General features: G+C 40.9%; 1 protein-coding gene across 44 annotated transcripts in view; it reads left to right on the top strand.

Moving 5' to 3' along the window:
• DOCK9 (dedicator of cytokinesis 9) overlaps positions 1-22,665 on the top strand; it is a 292,970-nt gene that overhangs the window by 229,851 nt on the left and 40,454 nt on the right. For 26 of the 44 annotated variants that reach the window (XM_009427170.5, XM_054665514.2, XM_054665504.2 and 23 more), the window contains 6 exons: positions 1,897-2,030; positions 4,404-4,518; positions 7,789-7,855; positions 9,264-9,311; positions 11,836-11,972; positions 20,252-20,367. In XM_009427170.5, the coding sequence (XP_009425445.2) occupies positions 1,897-2,030; positions 4,404-4,518; positions 7,789-7,855; positions 9,264-9,311; positions 11,836-11,972; positions 20,252-20,367 (617 nt within the window). Of the gene's footprint in view, positions 1-1,896; positions 2,031-4,403; positions 4,519-7,788; positions 7,856-9,263; positions 9,312-11,835; positions 11,973-12,523; positions 12,568-20,251; positions 20,368-22,665 lie in introns of all 44 variants that reach the window. The other 18 variants (XM_009427176.5, XM_054665523.2, XM_054665495.2 and 15 more) reach the window with 2 other exon arrangements.

The following is a 22,665-nucleotide window of genomic DNA, read 5'->3' as shown; positions in this document are numbered from 1 at the left end:
TAGAAAAATTATAATTTGGTCATAGCATGTGTTTCTTATCTGAGTACAGAAAAAGGCCATAGTTTTTTCACAGGGTTTTTACCTGTCCCTTGCGACAATCATTCACATGGTTTCTCTCCTGGGGAGACGTAGCCATTGGCTGACAATAAGGCTTAATGAAACCATGTTCAAGCCTTTGCTTCTTTTTTCAAATTCTCCTGGCTCTTCTTTTCTTGATCTTTAATACACTGAATCAGTTTCAGGGATAGCAGTGAATAAATCTGAGTGTTCAACAGAGGGAAGGATTTATGACCTTGATGTCACAGGTCTTCCTTCTAAGGTTAAAGAGTTAAAGACTGACCGGGCATGGTGGCTCATGCCTGTAATCCCAGCACTTTGGGAGGCCGAGGCGGGCAGATCACCTGAAGTCAGGAGTTCGACACCAGCCTGGCCAACATGGTGAAACTCCGTCTCTACTAGAAATACAAAAAAATTAGCCAGGGTTGGTGGCGGTCACCTGTAATCACAGCTACTTGGGAGGCTGAGGCAGAGGAGTCACTTTCAAATATACTTTTGGTGTAACCTAGAGGCTGGCTATATTTATTTTGTTGTTTATTTATTTTTTAACTTAGAAGTATCCCAGTCCATGGCAGCTCATTTGCCTACTGAGATCTGAAAACAACCAGCCTGTTGTGAAGTGCCAAGTAATGGCATCTTCAGCTTGCGTCTGGGAGAATGTGTGCTCACAGCTGCCAGACACAGAGTCCAAATCTCCTGATGCCATCTGCCAAACCAGCCAGGCCTTTCCGCTGGAGGCACGCCTTTTGGTTCAGCACGGAATGTACAAGTCCAAAGAGTCATTTTAAATTATGTGATTTATTTAAATCTTATCTAAGCAGGAAGTCAATCTATTACCTTAAAAAATTCCATAGTACCAAGATAGGGAGTGATTTCTGCCTTCAAATACTGTTTTTTTCATGGACATCACAAATTTTATTTCCACGTTAGATTTCCTTTATGCTCATAGCTGTTTATAGCAGATTCCCAAATATTCCCCGTTCACAGCACCCTTAGTGTCACTTTTTTTCATGGCATCCCTAGGCTGAAAGACACACCCAGCAGTTCTGTTTATTAGGTACTTAGGACCAAATAACTTAATAAGTACTTACATCCTAACAATTTAGTAGGCACTTAAAAGAAATAATACACATAAATTTAAAGGAAACAATTAATTTTATTTTTAATAACCACAACTCACTACAAATGGGTGGTGTGTGCCTGTTGGACACTGACAGCTTCTCAGCCTTTGGGTCAGATTGGCCAGCACCATTCGCATTTCCTGTCCCTCATTGATTGCTTGCCTTTTATCATAGCAGGCCCCCAAATACCCAGCTTCACAAATATGTCTTCAAAAGGAGCATAGCACAACCTGCTGCTGAAACAGCAGCTTCTGGCTGAGGTCACATATCACTGTGTTCTCCTCGAAAATTTAAAATACCCCATGACACCCCTCAGAGTTGGGTAGGCTCCTCAGTGTTTATTACCAGTTTGAATGCTACGAGTTTGTTGTGTGGTTTAATTTTGTGATTTGATAGTTGTAGGTGGATTTATCTTTTAATTTTTTTAAGTCTTCATTCTATCACATTCTGAAACAGGTATGCATTTAGTCTTTAGCGATCAAAGGTGGTTTCTAACAAGTGAGTTGATGTTTACATCTGAATGTTTCAGACTAGTTTCTTTTTATCTCATTGTATATGACCTGGTTCTTTAAAGGTGAAGTAATGGAATGCAACTCTTGAGCCAACTTCCTAACAGAAAAAATAAGTGCAATAAAAGCAATTTCCCTTAAAGTTCAGTACTCATCTTTATTTTGTTCTGTCTTAATAAAACTTTATTGTTGGCTTGATTTCCATTTAGCTTCTCCATATACAACCTCAACTCCAAACATCAACAGTGTGAGAAATGCTGATTCGAGAGGATCTCTCATAAGCACAGATTCGGGTAACAGCCTTCCAGAAAGGAATAGTGAGAAGAGCAATTCCCTGGATAAGGTAATTGCTTTTCACCCAACACAAATGTTTCTTATAATCAATGGATTTAGCCCAAAGTAAACATACTTCATGTTCTAGTGCCTTTTAAGTGTGACCTTTTGTTTTTTTCTAAACCACCCGGCTGACCTGGAGTAGGTGATGAGAGCTTTAAGGTTGGGGCCCATTCCTTGAAGTGCTCTGATTCCTGTTTCCAGTACCTCAGATCTTGGGCAGGGTTTGCAGTGGAGCGTCTTGAGTGAATGGCTCTGGTGGGTTGAACGGGGAGGGACTCAAAATGCTGCCCATCTCAATTTCCTGTAGTCTTTTTATTTATTTATTTATTTTTTGAGACAGAATCTCGCTCTGTCGCCCAGGCTGGAGTACAGCGGCACGATCTCAATTCACTGCAACCTCCGCCTCCTGGGTTCAAACGACTCCTCTGCCTCAGCCTCCCCAGCAGCTGGGACCACAGGCACAAGCCACAACGCCCGGCTAATTTTTGTATTTTTAGTAGAGATGGGGTTTCACCATATTGGCCAGGCTGGGCTCAAACTCCTGACCTCGTGATCCGCCCGCCTCGGCCTCCCAAAGTGCTGGGATTACAGGTGTGAGCCACTACACCTGGCCAATTCCCTGTGTCTTTATACCAGAGACACCGTCATCAACACAGCTCTCCACCCACAAGGGTGTTAGGTCTGAAGCCAGCTCCAGAGAATAATTGATCATATAGGTGATTCAGGGGTAAGAGATCACTTTATTCACACAGCACCCACCCACAACACAACACTTCCTCCTCATACTTAGCCTTTTTTCTTGAAACTACTAAGTGCTCAGACCATTTGGAACTTTGTAGGAAAGGATAAAGTGTGGGTTTGAACCTGGAGCCATGGTAGATTGGTATCACTTTGGGCACAGATTTTCTAAGTTACTTCAAGTTACAGGCAAGTGCCCATCCCAATAAACAGCTGAGCCATTTAGGGATTTATCCCTAGTTCTCCAAAAACACCCGGAAGACATCCTTCCTCAGCATCAGGTTTATAATCTTGTCACGCATCCCATGGCTGGCATTGACATGGTTACCATTAAATGCAGTTCTGTTGAGGTGCGAGCAGCTCAGTTTGGGTGTGTCATGACGTATTGAACTTTTCGCTTGACCCCAACATGCCTTCATGTATAGAGGGAGAAGCTGCTCCGAAGGCACTCTGCTTGTGTCATACGCAGTGCTGAAGAGGAGGAGGAGAGCTGCCAGTCAGCCAGGAAAAACCGGGTCACTGTGGATTTTTCCCTTCTAATGATTCCACCTTTGCCAGAGGAGACATTGAATGCAACACCCTCCCTCCCACTGCCGGAAGTACTGAGTTCTCCAGTGGCTCTGATCAAGTGGGCAGGCCAGAGGGTGCATCCATACCAGTTTTGCCACTAATTTCCCCTGTATTTTTTTGTAAATGAAAATATTCACATATTTTATTAAGCCTGATATATATATGTATATATATATACACACACACACACACATAATTTTTTTTTCAATTGGCCACCAGCACCTTGAATAAAACATCTTTTTTCCACTATTGTTTTTGCTTTGATATTTGGTAAAAAATTTTTTTTATTTCAATTGGAAATTCAACTGGGAGAGTTTTTAAATCTCCTGTGTTTGCAATCACATGATGAGATTCTTGTTCTGCTTTTTTTCCACAAGAACCTGCTGCCTAGTGGCAAAATTGCCCTCTTGTTTGCCCCAAGCTTTCTGACGTTTGCAGTGTTGAGCTAAGCTGATGAGGGAGTGACCTCATCAGTTTAGGACCTCTGGCGATGCTGTGCTGACGTGTCCCTGTTTGTCCCGGTTGGGCACCTGCCTATTGTGTTCCCTGAGCAGTGCCCACAGCACGCCCCATAATGCACCCTGGGTGATGGCGCCTGGGCTCCAGGCTCTGGGGTGCTTTGGTCACAGCAGCACCACAGGCACTTGCTGTTTCAGCCACCGCTGTTGTCCTGAGGAGGTGGTTGGCTGTGCAGTGTCTTCTGAGTCATGGTTTCTGTTCTTGATCCTAGCACACATACTTTCTTGCATGAGGTTTCAATATACTTGGCATCTCAGAAGGTTTTACTTGGCATAGCTAAAGCTGTGTTTATCCAGTGAGAAAGGTCTGTGCCTTCTGCTTGTCCCTCAGGAGAGCGTGCTGAGGAGACAAGCTAGGGCTTCCATGGGCAGCATCTGAGTGTGTTATATTTGGGTGAAAGGGTGCCTGTGGTTTAATTGTCAGCAAGTTACTTGCACCTTCCAATGTGTATGATCTGACTTGATTCTAAGAATCTTTCTCTTCCAAGGGAGAAAAGGGAAACACATTTTCCTCCCGTAATTAAATAGAAAAATCACCTGTATTTTCTTTTTAGCACCAACAAAGTAGCACATTGGGAAATTCCGTGGTTCGCTGTGATAAACTTGACCAGTCTGAGATTAAGAGCCTACTGATGTGTTTCCTCTACATCTTAAAGAGCATGTCTGATGGTAGGTTAAAAAATGGAGATTTCTGTTTTGCTCGTTTCGGCACTTGGTTTGTTTGGTTTTAACTTGTAATAAGTTGAAATGATACAAAGATTTCAAAGGATTTTCTTGTTTAAAATGCATATTCATTGACTAAATGTAATTGTTAAAATGCAATTCATTGACTAAGGTTCTTAGAAATAAGAACCTTATTGTGGGAAAATCATTTCCTTAATTATTTTATTCTAGAAAATGAGTTCCAAAATGTGAATGGGCCTATTTCTTAAATTTATATTAAACTGGGACCTGCCATCTTAACTAAAGGAGATAGAAGCACATAAATAAAATAGCTTTTGACTTTAAAAAAAATTTTTATTCATCCAGACAAACTTACTGTCAACTTAAATAACTGTGTTAGTCTCTGGAATTAGAATATATGTTGTGGGGGGACCTAAGCATTCCTTCCATTTAGAGTGTGTATATTCCTGGCTCAAAGTGGGAGATATGTTATTTTAGTTTTCTAATGGAAATGGTAGTATCATAGTAGATTATGTTTCTGTTTAAGGGTTTGACAACCACATTTTAAAATAAGAATGAGCAGAACTATGAATGCTCTATCTGGACCGTATAAGGCTTGCAAATGTGTGTGACAGGACAGTTTCAACTCTGTTAGCTCATCTGTGTATCTGGCTATGTAATATAAACAATCCCAGTAAACAATGTCGCAGTTCTTATCCTGGGCAAAAATCTTATTTTTCCTACAACGAATTAAAAGGTGTGCTGTGAACTTCATTAAGGTGATTGAATTAGGATGAACTCTCCTAAAAACAAAGTGCCATTTTTTGAGAACCTGAAGGCCTCTTGTGCTGCTTATATCTGGGGGCGGGAGGTGTGTACTAAACATCCAGTGGAAGGTATTTCTGCTTGAAAATAGTATTTCTTTTAGATCAAGCTTCCATTTCAGCAGCATTAACAGCCTGGCTTTTTTTTTTCCCCAACCCCAGCCAAGGTACAGCCTGACTTTTTAGCTCAGATGGTAGGAAAATCCCTCTTGCCCTTAAAATAAAGACTGGGTAATTCGTTCTTCTGTTGATTTGTTACTTTAAAATGCTATTTTTTAAAAAAGAACAGATGAGCAAGAGTTTCCCTGAATGATGACCAAATACACTAGCACAGGGCACTTAGTCTCATATTTGGGTTTATAAAGTTGAAATTCTTCCCATTAAGTCAAAAGTTCTAAACTTTGCTTCATGGTAATAATGAGTTTCAGCGAGCATTATAATTCTGTTTTTCCTTTGTTTAAAGTTTTCTTTAAAATATTTTAAATTTCAAATATTGAATATGACCTATAATAAGAACATAACTGCTTTTTGAAGACAAATATACAAGAACATTTGAATTCAAGTAAAAGTTATTCTTTAAAGTCATACACATATTTTTAAAATGCAACCACCTCTTCAAAACAATTTTAGAATATATTTTCTCTCAATTTTCTTCAAGTTATTGATTGTTTTCCCTTTATAATTAGAATTTGTGTGTGTGCGCATCCCATTTAAGAAATCTTCTCCTACCCCCAGGGTCATGAAAATATTCTCATATTTTCTTTGAAAGCAGTGTTATTTAAATTCTCACATTGAACTCTAAAAATCTACCTACAATTGGCTTTTGTGTGTCATATGGGTTAGGGGGAGAAATTGCCTCCAGAGATAGTTAACACAGAGAAAACCAAAATCAGTTGTGTAACTCTGTAGCTCCTCTTTCATTTATTCCACATTTAATGAGCACCTTCTACATGCTGGGCCCTTCCTTGCTGTCCTTCTTGTGCCATTTCCCTCTTCACAGAGCTTATCTTTGTCTTCCCACTCTCCCCAACCAGTACCTGGGGCCCAGAGCAAGGAATGGCAGCGTCATTGCCCATGCCGCTGGCCGCTTTGTCTGGTGTGTGCTGAGGGTGGCCACAGGGGTCTGCAGGGTGATCCCACCAGGCTCTCCAGCATGCACTGAGCTCCCTGGGGGCTCACCCTACCCTGATGGCCAGCCTCAAGTAGCCAGAGTCTGGTCCTCTGGAATCTAAACTTGAAACCCCTAAAGATGGAAGCCCATGACCTACCCTTATTACTGGTCTAATAGGCCAAGCGGCCTTTAGAATCAGATGCACGCGATTTAAATCCCCACTCAGCCATGATTCTTCAGACTGGTAAATGGGAGAATTACTTTACTTCTCTGAGCCTCTGTTAGCTCATCTGTAAATGGGGACTTTCTTCTGCCCCAGATTATGGTGAGGATTAGATGGCACAATCTATGTGAAATTGTGAGAGCACGTAGTACAGTGCCTGGCACACAACAGATTCTCAGTCTATATCCCATGTCATTCCTGCCTATCATTGTTCTTGGCAAGTGTAGAGTGAAAGCCTGTGGCCATACATCTTCATGAGCCATCAGCATCCCCATAGCCACCCTCTCTGCTTATCTCAGGCCCCAAAGACTCTGGCTTTTTCCCTAAGAGAAACCTCTTTACCTATTTCTCAACCTCAGTGTAAAATATAAGAATGCAAAAAAGGTTAGCTATTAGATGATAGAACTCAAACGATGGTAATACTAAACTGTTAAGGGTTCACACAGAGGTTTAAATGCACGTACCATTGGGTACAGCTGTTTCGCTTCAGAGAACTTATCCTGTAGGTATAGTTAGACATGCATGCAAAGACCCACATAAAAGGATGTTCATTGAAACATAATTATAATAGCAAAAAGTTAGGGGGGAGAAACAGTAACTGCCTATCAGTAGGAGACTAGTTAACTCAATTATGGTCTATCCACATAGAGGAATATTATGCAACTTGGGAAAACTTGAGATAGATCCAAGCTATATTGTTCAGTTAACACTCAAAGAGCAAAATTATGTGTGTAATATGCAAAGATTTTCAACAAATTCCCTGTTGGGGAGAGATCCTGTAGTAGGAGACAAGAGAGCCCGGCTTTAGGTTATATGTCCACTTGTATTCTTTGAATTTTCTAGTCTATTTAAGAGCATGTTACAAATAAGTTAAATGAGCATTGTGCCAGAATATAGCACTAAATGACGTATGATGGAATTAAAGTTCAAATGCAGCATGTTGAAGGTGAATAGGCCTCAGGTGTGTGATACCCAGTGTAGAGTGGTCAGCTATAAAAGAGGGCAGGGGAAGGGTTTAGAGGCCTACACTGCAGGGTTCCTTCCCATTTTCACAACAGGTGATTCTCCATAATGTATATCATATGTATTGTGATTCTAAGTAAATGTTTATTTTCTAGATGCTTTGTTTACATATTGGAACAAGGCTTCAACATCTGAACTTATGGATTTTTTTACAATATCTGAGTAAGTAGCTTTCTCTTTGATCACTGCCTCTTGATTTTTTCCTGGATCATTAAGAGGCTTGAAGAATACTATGTAGTTGAACCAGAGGAGTAGTGTATGTCACATCCTCACTTACTCCTTAAGCCCTTTCTCATGGTCTTGGCCCTAAAACATATTTTCAGGGCTTGTGACCCAGTGATCAGTGGTCACCCTTAAAGTATTACAGATACGTGCCTGTTTTACATGAGAGGTAACTGCTTATGTGTATAAGTCATCTTAATAAAATAACATGAAATTTATTAGCTGAATTGGGTAGATACTGCTTTTCTAAGTTGAACCTAACTTAAGCTGATGCAGAAACTGAGTCAGAAAAGTTGCTATAATTTTAAAATATAAGAAGTAAAAGTGAAATCTTATGTAGCATCTTTATCTCATTTTGGTTTGTCAGTATAAGTTTCTGATTTCCTTTAAGCTCTTTACTTTTAGAAACGTGAATTTACAATCCCTTATCCAAAACTGCTGGGGCCAGATGATTTTCCAAATTCAGAACTTTTTGGATTTCTGAAAAATTTACATATAGACTGTATCCCATTACATCCCAGCAGCATCTCTCTATAATAAAAAAAAAAAAAAGAATTTCTGCAGTACTATTATTGTTCATAATAATTGAATAAATCATAACTAAAAGTAGCTTTATGTCTATTATTTTGGGTCATATTTTGGTGCCAAATGTATTTGCATGAACTCAGGAGGAAAGCTGGTTTTCAGAGTTTCATGCATTTTGGAACTACAGATGAGAGACTGTGGGCCTGGCCCTCAGTGGACGCTTGGCTCATAGTCTCCTGACCTCTGCTGAGTTAAAGGCGGGAGTTATGTGGTGAAACAAGATTCAACACCAGAGGAGCTCACTAGAAATTGTTTTAACTACCTCATTAAATACATGATTTAAAAAAAAATGTTGTTAGATATATATTTTTAAAAACTACACACTTGGTGTGTATAATCCATATATTTGAGCCAAAAGAGAGAGCTCCTTATATAGATGTAAATGAGGATGAATAAGTAACTTGGAACAGTGTGCATGGTCTTGAACAGGTTTTCTCGGGCACACTGCCGTGGAGTGAATCACCACCTCTGAGTCGATGGACGATCCTGTCGGTCGTGGGCCTCTGTGCTGTGTTGCTTTAGCCAGCCACCACCACACTGACAGCTACACAAGATGGGGCTTCTCTCACAGGTTAATAAATTTCTCTGGGTTTGAAGGCACTTTCCAGAGGACTCCCAAAAACCATTCTGAATGAATGAGGATGTGACTTATGCTGGTACTAGACATAATGTTTATTGAATTTGTTATTGATAACAGATAAATAACGTCCTGAAAATAATTTTATCTTTGCATTTCCCTAATAATTTTTCATCTTGCCTGCAGAGTCTGCCTGCACCAGTTCCAATACATGGGGAAGCGATACATAGCCAGGTACTGTGGGGCGTTTTCATTCGAAATGTGTTGTTTTCTGTGATGCCTGGCTCTGATTGTGTGGGAATGGTCATCAGTGGTGGTTGGCAGTTGGGGTTCATGGAAGTGGCCATGGGGACTGATGGCAGGCCCTTGGATTGCCACCGCAGAGCCTGGCAGTGTCTTTGGTCTGCATTCCTACCGGCGAAGTCTCATTTCACCTCACGTGTTATCTCTTGGAAAGCATTCCTTTAGCGGGCTGTGTCTACCCTTCTATCCTCTCGTCCAAACTCCCCCTCCTTCTCTGTTCTGTCTCCTTCCCATCCTCTTCTCCCCAGTTCTTCTTCCTATGTTCCTTCCTCAGTGATTTCTCTTCCTCTGTTTGACTTTCCAAGGTCATTTTGACTGTTCCTGCTCCCAACTACAAAGATACTAAAATCTCACCTAACCACTCTTCTTCTTTCTTAATGAAAGAATGTTTTCAGTCCATCCCAAATTTGTGTGGACTTCCACAAACCTTCTCTAAAATGGAGCCTTTTCTCTTCCTACTCTTGACTAGTTGGTAAACGCTCCATGTTCTTGGCCAGAACTCCCTGGTGAGTAGCATCACTCCCACTTTCCTGTGCAGAACCAGCCTCCTAGAAACTCCTTGCAGCTGTGTGGCTGGACACGCCTTCTTTGGGGGCGTTTCTTCGCAGCACCTCTTGTCCTTACCAAGTTCTTCCTTCTGCCCCATTGCCATTCAGAATGTCTGTTTGTTTTTTTCTGTGTTGTGAGCCATTCTGTGTTATTGTATTAGTGGGGTCTTGGTCTAAGTATTATATTTTTTTACTGTTGTTTTTAACAGCTTTATTATAAGTAAACATGTTTTAAGAAAAACTTAAAAATGTAATTGTCATTGAGGTTTGTTTCTCTGTATAGCGACGATTTTGTCTTATAGTGATGAAATAGGCCAGAGATTTTTAGTAGGCTTCCTCTTTGTGAAGATTTTCTTTTTCTGTTAACATTGTTCTTTTCTGGGGATATTTGAGAAATTTTCAGAATTACATTTTATGTTAAGAAGTAAACATGTATGTTTTCTTTTTAAAAGAAGCAAATTTAGAATTTTTGCATTTTCCTCCTATTAATATTTTCTATTTTTCATTGAAATGTGGTAGCACTTAAAGTTCTCTAATCTTAACTGTTTTATTTTTTATCACAACAGTAATTTTATATTTGAGTTTTGGAGTACTAAATGCAAGTATATACAAGGTGTCCTTATACCAGCAACGTCTTCTACCTTGACTTGGATTCTCCCTGACTTTGTCCCATGAAGATGGGCAAACAGTAAATTCTGTCACAGAAAGGCACTGTGCTGGGCTAGCTTCACTTTTTGCAGTGACACCTACGTCACAAGATGGCATTTGGAGAATATTGTGCCAAGTAGAATAAAATGCCTCACAGCTTAAAACAGTGAATGTGAGAAGCTGAAGATTTCTGTCCCAACAAAATGTTTTAGAATTGGGTTTTGTGAAACGGTTAACGTATTTTTTTCAGTGGATATAAATTTAACTTCTTAAAATCTTCCTACTTCATAAGCACCCTGTATATATTTGCATATAAAAGTGTGGACTGCCTTAAAAATAGATGGGCCAAGGAAAACGGGAGTGGAGATGGTGTGACTTTGCTCCATGCACTGTGGAAAGATATGCTCTGCTCTATACAAAAATTGCCATGGGTCTCTGCTGCATGTGAAAAAGATCCTGAACTAGACTGTGAACCTTGTACATGTTTGCCATCCACGGTGGTCGAGTTTGATGAACACGTGCCTTCTTATTGTCACTTTGAAGTCACCCAGCAGCATGCAGTCGATGATAGTCCATGCATGTCCCTGTTCTCCTACACACAATAACACAGTGAGGGGGACGGTTGGCTCCGGGACAGGGGACAGGTGTCATTGCAGCCCTGATCTCATTTTCATCTGCTCTGGTGATGGTACACAGCAGGAAGTTAGCTGTTTGATTGCTAACCCAAATCACTCTTCTGTTTTCTCTACTTGACTGCTGACAAGTTTAACAAAGTGTGTGGCTCTTCTCCTTCCTGCTTGGGTAAGAATAAAGGTGTTAAAACTCATATAATCCCTTCCTTTGCATGTTTGTTCTCTGTGTCTTCCAATGCATTTTTTAATTAAAAAAATACATGTCTTTTGCTTTTTCAGAACATATATAATCCAAAAAGATTAGTGACGTTTTGACAGTTGTCAGAACACTAACCATTAGTACTGCATTGGAGTGATGCTCACTTTTTTCAGAGTAGCATCTCTAAAGTACTTTCTAAAAATAAAAAGGTCCCTGCTTTGGCCTGATTTTTGCTTCTGGATCATCAGGTGCTTTGCCGTGAAGTGTGCAGGAGCTGCCGCCTGTCTGTGTCTCTGGCTGCTCCACCGTGTTCAGTCAGTGCATGGCCATCTCCCTCGTGCCATGTTCTGGCTTCACTAACACTCCCAGTCTCGCTGCAGTGTAACACGTCTAACTTTTGCTTCTATCCCATTTCACTCATGTTGCAGGAACCAGGAGGGGTTGGGACCCATAGTTCATGATCGAAAGTCTCAGACATTGCCTGTTTCCCGTAACAGAACAGGAATGATGCATGCCAGATTGCAGCAGCTGGGCAGCCTGGATAACTCTCTCACTTTTAACCACAGTAAGTCCCATGACATGCCATCGTAACAGCCAGCCATCTCATGTGCCATCTCAGAGGGGAGAGCCCCAGGCCACACCTACCACATCACCAACTCAATTTTTCTTCTAGCTCAAAGCAAGTAGGATGAAGAGCTCATGGCACAGTTCCCTTCCTTGGAGGAGCGTCCTCAGCATTTGGGAGTGACACAATGTGGAACGTGCTCAACTACAGCACTAAACCTAAAAGTGCCTGACCCTTTCCCCATCCCTAAAACAAAACTTGGCTGGGTCCATAGCCAGCCGTTCTCAAGTATTCTAAACATAAAATTTGGATTCATCACCTAGAGCCAACTTAATGTTGGCTTTCCCCTGCAACTCTGAGAACATTCGGGATGGATTTCTTTCACCCCTCCTGATCCTGTGCATGTAATTGATCAAGCTTCCACATTCTGACATTCCAGCTCTGAATGGATGTTAATCCTTGCACTACTGTGAAAACATAAAGCCCATGAATCAATTTGTGAGGGTGTGGAAAAGCATCCAATAACAAAGTGACTTTTTCTGTGTTTTCAGTGTGAGAAAGATATCAAGTGTGCTTGGAATTTCTGTAGACAATGGTAAGATTTAATCAGGTTGAAGTCTGCTTATGAGGTCGCTTCACTTGCAAGCCAAGACCCTTTTTGTTCATCTTGCCTTCCTAACTTTGGGGCTTTCTAACTTTACAAAAGAGATTCTGCCAGAACAGGGGAGCATATTTTTAATTTACTTTTATCAGTCAGTGGAGGGGACAAGGCATTGTGTGCTGTTTCTAGTAATTTAAGTGCTTTATCTTCTTAAGGGTTTCTCAAAGCAGAACACCTGAAAGATATCAACCATACAGCACGTGAAAAATTGATGAGATCATTTATAATACCCATTTCTGCTAGCATTGTGTTCTCTAAATTGTTCCATCTCTTCTCCAAGCATGACACAGCTAGTTATTGTTTTATCTCAACAATTATTTGTTATTCCAAGTGCTGTCTTTAATACATGGTTATTAATATCCTTCCATCATGTCTAATAATAAATTCCATTCACTGTGATTTTTCACACCTCTTTTTAAAATACAGGCCAAGAGTAAAGGCAGTGTTCCCAATGCATTGTATTAATAATAGTTCAAAGTAAGACACCTGAGGAACCAAAACAAAGCAGCTTCCCACACCTCTGACCCAGCAACGTGGGCATTATGAAGATTGTCCGGGTGCAGTTTAAGTGTTACGAAGATTGGCTGGGCATGGTGGCTTATGCCTGTAATCCCAACACTTTGGGAGGCCAAGGCAGGTGGATCACTTGAGACCAGGAGTTCGAGACCAGCCTGGCCAACATGGTGAAACCCCGTCTCTACTAAAAATACAAAAACTAGTCAGGCTTATTGGCACACACATGTAATCCCAGCTACTGGGGAGGCTGAGACATGAAATCACTTGAACCTGGGGGACTGAGGTTGCAGTGAGCCAAGACTGTGCCACTGCACTGCAGCCTGGGTGACAGAACAAGACCCTATCTCAAAAAAAAAAATAAAAATAAAAAATGTTATGAAGATAGTCTGTCTTGATAAAATCCCAGGCTTAATTTAGATAACGTCAGTCTGCCACACGGAGTTGGTAGCCATAAAATGCTACTTCTGAGTTCTACACTTAGCTGTAGAATGCAAATTGAGTGACACCTTTAAGGCTACAGTACTTGATTTTTTAACATCTTTCTGTTGGGGCTTTGACTAGCTCTGCAGAAAGGGATTGGAACAAAACGAGGAGTTTGTTATTTTTAGTTTTTCTTTGCCATTTAGCAGCAGAAATTCAATCCCCACTGATAAACAGAACCTGCTGGACCTCCTTTGCTCAGATAATTTCTATAACACAGAGGCTAACTCACTATTGGTTGAAATAAATGCTTAAACTTTGAAGCACTTTTAAAAAAATCATAAGTACACCAGTGCTGCACCTCCAATGATAATCATTTAGGAAACACAGAAAACAAAAATTAAATGAATGGTCCACATGTGAATAAATAACCTTAATCCACTCGGATATGCAGCAGCTCTTCCCACTGCAAATGGGTTTTGTGGTGGTAACTTGAATTGAAGGAGAGAGACAGCTGGCCTGGTGCTGCTGCTGCTGCCAAAAGCCATCTTGTTAACATGGTTTATTTCCATTCTGTCTTCCTGCTACCCACAAGAGCCCTGTCCTCCTGTCTCCCTCCTCTTTCATCAGTTTTCAGTGGCATACTGTCCTCAGTCACATTTCTCCTGCTTTGCCAGTAAACAGCATGTAGCTGATTCTTCTAGTCCTCGCCTGCATTCCTACAATTCCTGCTCATCCCGAATTGGTTCTGTTATCTCCTAAGTTGTTGCATCTCCTAGAACTCAGCCTTCTTTTACATCTCCAATTCTCATTATGTGTTTGAATGGCTTCAGCTTTTCCCTCCGCTAGCTCTTTGAGCTCCAAATCATCAACTCAGACAAAAAACACAGAGAAGGGAGTGCATACTGTATGTACATGAACATGTTTGTGTGTGTGTGTTATATATATGTACATGTTTGTTTTCATCTCTACCTGGGTATTTTTTGGGAAATTTATGGCCATATGTCTTTAAAAAAAAAATCCCATTTAACAACAAATACAATACCTTCTGTTGGGCCAACCAATATGACATAGATCCAATATGTGAGAAAGTTGCCAGGGAACCCCAGGAGTCCAAAATGATTTTATTTCAGAAGAGAATAAAAATAGGAAGAGTCCCGGTACATCTGCATTGTTCATTTCCGCTCTTTCTGTAGAGTAGGAAAGGCTTTGTCAGAACTCAGCTTGACCAGCAGGGAGCAGCAGAGGCCCATGGGAAACGGAATCCTTTGTAGGTCTGTCCCCATCACCACTGATAACAGGACATGGAAGAAGGCACCACACGCACTGCACGTGGAACTCCAGCAAGAACCTGTCTTTACTCTTTAATTTTGATAGGAAGTAGAATAGCAAATCCCCATGCCCAAATCCCGTGATGGCCAAGTAGTCTTAGCTATTTGAAAAACACCCTTAAAAGACAGGTTTGTTGTTTAGGCCATCACTCAGGTGTATGGAAAATAAACTTTAGAACACTTAGGCCTTGACATATTTAGTGTAATTTGTGCTCATTGTGTATCAGTGGAAGAGATTTGTGTCAAATAAAAAATTGAGCGTGATAGCACAAAACCACAAAGAGAGGGTATACTGTAGGTACATGAACATGCATATGTGTATATATGTGCATGTCTATAAACCACATTATGAGGTGAAAACTTAGTGAAATATGTTTGAAAATAAGGGTGCATTTGCAAAATATATATAAAATAACACTGTTTATTTTGATGTCGTGTTGTTCTAGGAATACATCAAGTTCATTTGCATAATTCATATTTTCCACTGGTATAATGCAGGGAACACCAGCCAAGAGGTAGCAGCGTGTAAAGAAAATCTGGATTTCATATAATTTGATCTAAAAGGCAGTTAAAGATTACTGGGTCAAGTTGCAGATAATATTTCAGATCAGAATCAGAAAGTATTTTCTAACTGAACTGGCCTTGAGTGGCATGTGCTGAGCTGCCTGTGAAGTTCATGTGGACACCTGCAGCTGGAGCTGTGCAAACAGACTGGAGGAGGCCCAGCTGGGGTATTGTCCAGGTCACTCAAGCACGCCATGAGGAGTTGGATGGCGTGGCTTGTCAGGCCCCATTTAACTCCAAAATGTCTTTGTTGCCTAAAGCACAAGCAGGAAAATGAATATAGGTGATCATTAAATTCCTTTACTGTACATCATATTGAATTCATATGAAAAATACAGAGAATGTAGACATCTCTGAGTTAAAATATTTTCCAAAAGTTTTAAAGCATAGATAATATATCTTTAAAATTGGGTAAAATGTGCTTGGATGCTTTAAACATATACTCAAAATAGTAAATAAATGTTTGTGGCCAGGCACGGTGGCTCATGCCTGTAATCTCAGCACTTTGGGAGGCTGAGACAGGCAGATCACTTGAAGTCAGGAGTTCAAAACCAGCCTGGACAACATGGTGAAACCCCGTCTCTACTAAAAACAAATAATAATAATAATAATGCAGAAAAATCTGGGCATGGTGGTGCATGCCTGTAATCCCAGCTACTCAGGAGGCTGAGGCAGGAGAATTGCTTGAACCCAGGAGGTGGAGGTTGCAGTGAGCTGAGATCATGCCGCTGCACTCCAGCCTGGGTGACAAAGCGAGACTTCGTCTCCAAAAAAAAAAAAAATTTTGTTTATAAACAAGACACTTATTTCCTTGATTCTGAGATATGTTTCCTTGATTCTGAGGCACATTTTTGCACACTTTCTAGTATTTCCAAAGTTGAGTATGTCTTACACATTACACTGGATATGGTAGTCTGTCATTGATTGGTGTTTCTTGCAATTGATGGGGTCTCAGAGTTGAGCAGGTCTGATACAGTGTATGTTTAAAGTCAGTCATTTGTAATATCCTTACAGAGGATTTTAAGATGTGTGGTATGTTTAAACCAAGTATTTTCACTTGGGGCCTTTACTTCATATGAGGTCCCATTTTCAGATGCAGCTCAACATTAGGTTTAAAAAAGACACAGGGAAGAGAAAGCTGATGGTATGACGCCTACCTCCTGAAGCATAAACTCTTAGATTACAGCTCGTGTCTCCACAAGGCATTCTGAGCATATTCGTTTTTTTTGTCTGTGGATGAAAGGACAGATATCAAATGATATAAATTTTACCTTGGGGTATCACTATTTATTCTATTCTCTACTCTTTGCCAGTCTGTGAGGAAAACCTCTTTAGCAATAAAAATTGGATGGAAATGAATAATAGATTGTGTAGATGTTGATCAGTTTGATATTTTGCAAAAATGTTTGAACTCAATAAAACCATATGCCATGAGTTAATAGGTATCTAGGAGACTAGGTCTTCTACATTTGGAGAGTTCTTTCAGCAAGAAAATTCCTTGTTATTTGGTATTTATATTTTCTCATAAGACTTACTGTGTTTCTGGATTGATGTTATGGGCTAGAGGGGGAAAAAGTCAAAATACAAACAAGAATTTTGGTTGCATAAAGAGTGAAGGTGGCTGTCAACATGGAAGTGCCCCCTATAGGAATACGTCTCTGACCTACTCTTCTATCCCAAATGTCCTCTGGTATTCAGAAAAGGCATGTGGCCTCAGGCTTCTGTCCTGCCCACCACATTACCTCTGATGTCATGGTGGTGGGGAGGGAGGAGGTTCACCGATGTGTCAGCATTATTCATTTGAACTATGCAGGTAACGTGAGTTTGTAGAACAGCGTTAGGTTAATTCAGTGTAGACAAATTTCATCTGTGGCCCCAGAGTATTTGAAAGATTTGGGGGCTTTAGAATAAGTCTTGTCAGAATGACAACAGAATGAAAATTGTATAAATTTGAGCAGTGAATCCGAAGGACTGTAAAGCATCCCGGGGCATGTGTGTCAGAGATAGCACGTCCCTGCAGAAGTCCTGCAGCTCTGTCCCTGAAGAGCCTGGCTGGAGCGAATCAGTGCAGGGCCCCAGGCACCACGGCCCCCTAGTGGAAATCAGTGTGCTTCACACCGCACTCCTTACTTGCCCGGGTCAAAAGCTGCTTAATCAGCTTTCAAAACATTGCCAACCCTTAGTTTAAATAATTTCTCTGCCTCTTCTTGGATTTACTAGCTCAGCTTCATTTTCCTGTGTTGGTCTATACCATGGTGATTGTTGATTCAAGTCCTCCTCCTGCACAGCTCTGTTCCAGGCCTTGAGACAGTCTCAGTCTCTGTGACTGGTTCAGCCTCTCTATGCTGCCAATTATTTTTAGGGATTTAAAAAAATAGCTCTAGCTCAGGAATCCTGCTGATTTTTTAGATGAAACAGTTGGAGGAAAAGCAAAGCATAACAATATGTGGCTAAAAGGACCATTTCTTTTAGATTCCTGTATGAGTCAGGCAAGCGTACCGATGTCTGTATGAATCTGACTCTAAAGGAGAGTAGATGGTGTAATAACATTTCCCAGTACCATGTTTCCATATGTGTATACATAATTATATAATAACTTAATTAGCATAGTCCATTGATGGTATGTTTTAAAACAGCACATGGCCAAATTCTAATTTTTAATTGTTGCAGGCTTTCAGCCAGGAGTAGTTAAATTCTATGGGAGTTCTTCAGGCCATCTCATTGGTAATCATCACCTAGATGCACTTCACCTGTTGGTGATCTAGACCAAGAAAAGGACAGTTCTTTGCAGAGAAAGGAATTAAAATAAAGCCAGTTCCTTGTTAAAATTGAACCCAGACGAAAACTCATTCGGGGCAAATGGTAGCCCTCAGGAAAGGATCCCTTGGACCTGTATGATCATTTTGGTTGGTCTGATAACAGGTGTTGTATTTCTTGTGTGTGCCCTCTTACCACAGTATGTGATCACTTTAACAGTCATCATTGACCTGTTTTCCTCTTTCATTGTCTCTGTATCTTACCAAACAAACCTCGCTGAATAAAGTCATGCCTTGGCTTACCATCATGGCAGTACAAGTAACATTAGTACCCCAACATATCCACCTTTATTTTCTCTGGGAGATTTCGTACCCCAAAAGCAAAAAATGAAATAGAACTAGCATGGTGCAAGATGTATTACAGATCCTCACTAAATTTGGAGAGACGTTGGCTGTGCAGCAGAGTGGAAGTGACGTGATCCACAACAGGATCTCAGCACCACCTTTGTAAAAGCAAAGCAGCATTGGATAAAAGCACACAACAGCATTTCTATCATATTTTAAAAAGCACTTCTGTAGCTTTTAAAGCTCTTTTGTAGCCTTTTAAAAACCACTGTATAATTCTGACATTTAAGTCAGAATGATGTCAAGCTAGTTACTTGATTTTCTCCCAATAATATGTACTATGATACAGTGACCTGGATAAGGAATTTGGAGTGTAGATTCTGTTTTTTTCCCATTACTGGTCTCAAGAACATTCCCTAGGTTTTCTGTACTTCATTTTCTTGATCTATGTACAAAATGTCCTCCTCTCTGGAGTATTAGGAAAATTACTTAAGTAATGAGGCGTTGCTTTAATTTTGCTCCTTGGAGAAAGACATTACATGGTGTTTTATTATATTGCCATCTTTCTTTGTAATCTAGATCAATACTGTAACATCTTTGCATCCCTATATGTATTTCTGCTAATGCATACCACTTCATAATTTAATCTCAACTTGTATGTCAAATTGCATTTATATCAGTACTAAATTGATTTTGCCACATATAGAAGATATCCGTTTGTATTTAAATTAGGTGTGACTAAGCTAAATTTAAATGACAGATTCTTCAAGTCCTTTTCTTTTTCTAAACATTTCTTTCAGACATGTTGGCTTTTATGCTTTTTCTTAAAGCGAGTAGAATACTATGCACAGCGCAGTCAACTCTTGATTATCATTCACGAGCTTGCTGATAACATAGCTCCTGAAGTTATTGACTTAACACCTCCATAGCACTCAATGTGTGCCAGGCACTGTTCCAAGAGCTTCACAAATATTAACAAATTTAATCCTCACCACAACCCTTTGAGGTAGATACTGTATTATCCCCATTCTACAGATGAGGCAGCTGAGGTTATAAAGGGGCCAAATAACTTGCCAAGGCCACACAGCTGGTGAGTGGCAGAGTGGGACTCAGTGACCAGCAGCCTGATCGCAGGCTCATTTTCTTAACCTGTGTTGTGCTGCTGCCTCCGTCTACATGGGAAGCTTTGGAAATCTTAGCCTCTGCCAGCACTCCTGCTGGATAGTAGAATCGATCAATGCCTGTCTTGGTCCAAGTCCTGTCTCCACTGTTTACTACCTGTATGACTTTAGACAAGTTTAGCCTTTCTGTGCCTTCATTTCCTTATCTCCACCAAGGGTTCAACAATGTTCATACTTCACAGGGCTGTTGAGGGATTAAATGAGAGAATATGTGTAAAGTTCATAGAATCGTGGCTGGTACACAGCAAGTGCATAATAAATGTTTGCTGTGGTTATTGCCCTTTCAGAGTGGGAAAAAAGTTATAATTGTATTGAAACATTATTACTACTTTCTCCCTTCCTTCCCCCTCCCACCCCGCCCCCCCCCCCAAAAAAAAAGGCAAACACAGAGGCAAGGTCCCAAAGTGGGCCTTCTGAATAATCAAAAGTTGACTGTGCCTACCGCATCCTGCCAGCCTTGCCTTCTGAACCACTGGGCAGTAATCTTGTGTTGTAATTCATGCAGGCTATGGCCACTCGGACGCAGATGTTCTGCACCAGTCATTACTTGAAGCCAACATTGCTACTGAGGTTTGCCTGACAGCTCTGGACACGCTTTCTCTATTTACATTGGCGTTTAAGGTTTGTATCAATCTGCTGTTCGTGGTTCTAGTTTTACCTTTCACATTCATTCTGCTTGGTAAGCTCAGTGAGCACAAACTTACTATGTTGCATTTTTACTTCAGCAATTATTTTTGTCCCTGTGAGGAAACCATTAATCTTTAAATTCCTTTAATGAAATCATTCCACAGTGAATGGCTTGAATGCCCTGAAATAAAATTTAACTGGTCAGTGTGTGCTGTGCGCTTGGGTATGGTGGAAACATGGTCTCTGGAGGCAGTTAACTCTTGGCTCGAACCTTGAGGATGATGAATATAGGCACCTAATCAGGCATTTCTGCCTTGAATATCTTTAAATATATCCAAATGTTATAGCATTTAATTTTATGTAGAAAGGAGCAATAAATACAGACACATTCATGTTTTCAGTTTTTTATCTGTTACTGCATTAAATGATAAAAACGTTTTGGAGATAGAAAATGAAAGGGTTTTTTTTTTTGTCTTGTTTTTAAGTTTTAGCAAGTAATATTCAAGTAGGTGGAGATGGACTCTTCAGCCACTCTCCTGTTTTTAGGAACCCAGTACTTCTCATTCTTGCTAAATGATTACTTCCATTTCTAGCATAGAAAGGAGAAGTTGAATGAGTGTTTATATGCCATAAATATTGGAACAGTTTGCTTATTTGCAAGGGTGTTTGGGAAATAGGACCCAAGTCATTCTCTGCTTTACTTGTCTCCACTACTCATAAAGCACATTCCTTTATTAGGAAGAATAATGAGAGTTTTCCTGACATCGTGTCACTTTATTATTATATACCTTTACTCTCCTTAGCCGCCACCCCTCTCTTGTCCCCATGAAACTCATTACTAGGAGCCCAGTTGAGAGATGGGGAAATGAAAGCTTAAAGAAAATGAGCTCAGGGGTAGAAGCGCCTCGTTACCTGGAGCCTCTACTACGGGGGCTCTCAGAGTGTGGTGTCCTGGCCAGCAGCCACTGCAGCCCTGGGAGCATGTGAGAAATGGAAATCCTTGGGCCACTCCCCAGACCCACTGGATCAGAAACTCTGGGCGTGAGACCTGAACATCACAGTGCCTCTACTAGAAACGTGAAAGAAGCTTCGGAACCTCTGTTTTCTTTTGGGTATTTTTAGTTAAAAATTCTTAGTAAATAGGCAAGGAAGGTTTTAAAAGTGAATATCTGGCCATGCACACCTGTATCAGTCTCAAACATGAATCATTAAGTTCAGAACAGCAGCGGCAACACCTTCTTCCCCTCTCTGCCTGTGCCCCACCAGGTAAATAAGCAGAAAATTCTGGAGCTGCAGAGCAGTATCATGGGGTGAGCTACAGGCACATGGGGCACAAGTGCAGTCTGAGAGGCACCTGTGAGAACAGTGACGGTTTCCTTACTGAACAACGGAACAGCCTGCAGTTCTAATTCAGCCCCCTTCAAGTTGCTTGCTTAATAGTAAAGAAGAGGGGCCTGGTGAAGTGGCTCACGCCTGTAATCCCAGCACTTTGGGAGGCCAAGGCAGGCGGATCACGAGGTCAGGAGATCAAGACTATTCTGGCCAACATGGTGAAACCCCATCTCTACTAAAATGCAAAAAAATAGCTAGGCGTGGTGGCATGCACTTGTAGTCCCAGCTACGGGAGGCTAAGGCAGGGGAATCGCTTGAACCCAGGAGGCGGAGGTTGCAGTGAGCCAAGATCACGCCACTGCACTCCAGCCTGGCAACAGAGCAAGACTTCGTTTAAAAAAATAATAATAATAATTGTAAAGAAGAGTATTTGTCACTATTCCTGGATCTCTAAATATCTGGCCTCCAGTCTCGGAATGGGAAGGTAGTAGGAGTTCAGATGTGAATTCCAGGTTAACAGTAGCACTGTTACCTGTGTTTGCTCCTCACTGGTCCTATGGCAAAGGGCCTGATCCCTGAGACACCCAAGGCAGATTGAGCTTCTAGAGCTAAGGTGATCTCTGTGCAGGTTTATATGCCTGCATGCAAAAAATGTTTCCTGTTTAAAGCTCACCTCCCCCCAACTGGGAGGTGGGCGAATGTATGGTGCACTCTCTGGCATTACTGGATGCTGGGCCGTGTGGTAAGACAGGCTTCCCTGGCTTAGACTCACAGATACGAGAGGCCCATTGGCACCGCAGCCACTGGGATCTTTCTTTGCAAATATTTACTCAGGCGTCAGTTGGACCATATCAGAAGAGATATAACAGTGAGTGAGCTGACATAATTCAAGAAAGTCATCTTTAGCGGGTGTAGCTCTGTGGTTACTGACTCTCTTAATTGGCCACATCTAATAAATTG

Source organism: Pan troglodytes, chromosome 14 (genome assembly GCF_028858775.2).
Source record: "Pan troglodytes isolate AG18354 chromosome 14, NHGRI_mPanTro3-v2.0_pri, whole genome shotgun sequence".
NCBI classification, from domain to species: Eukaryota; Metazoa; Chordata; class Mammalia; order Primates; family Hominidae; genus Pan; species Pan troglodytes.
The sequence above is the reverse complement of the archived record's forward strand: the minus strand, read 5'-3'. Positions and strand labels throughout refer to the sequence as shown.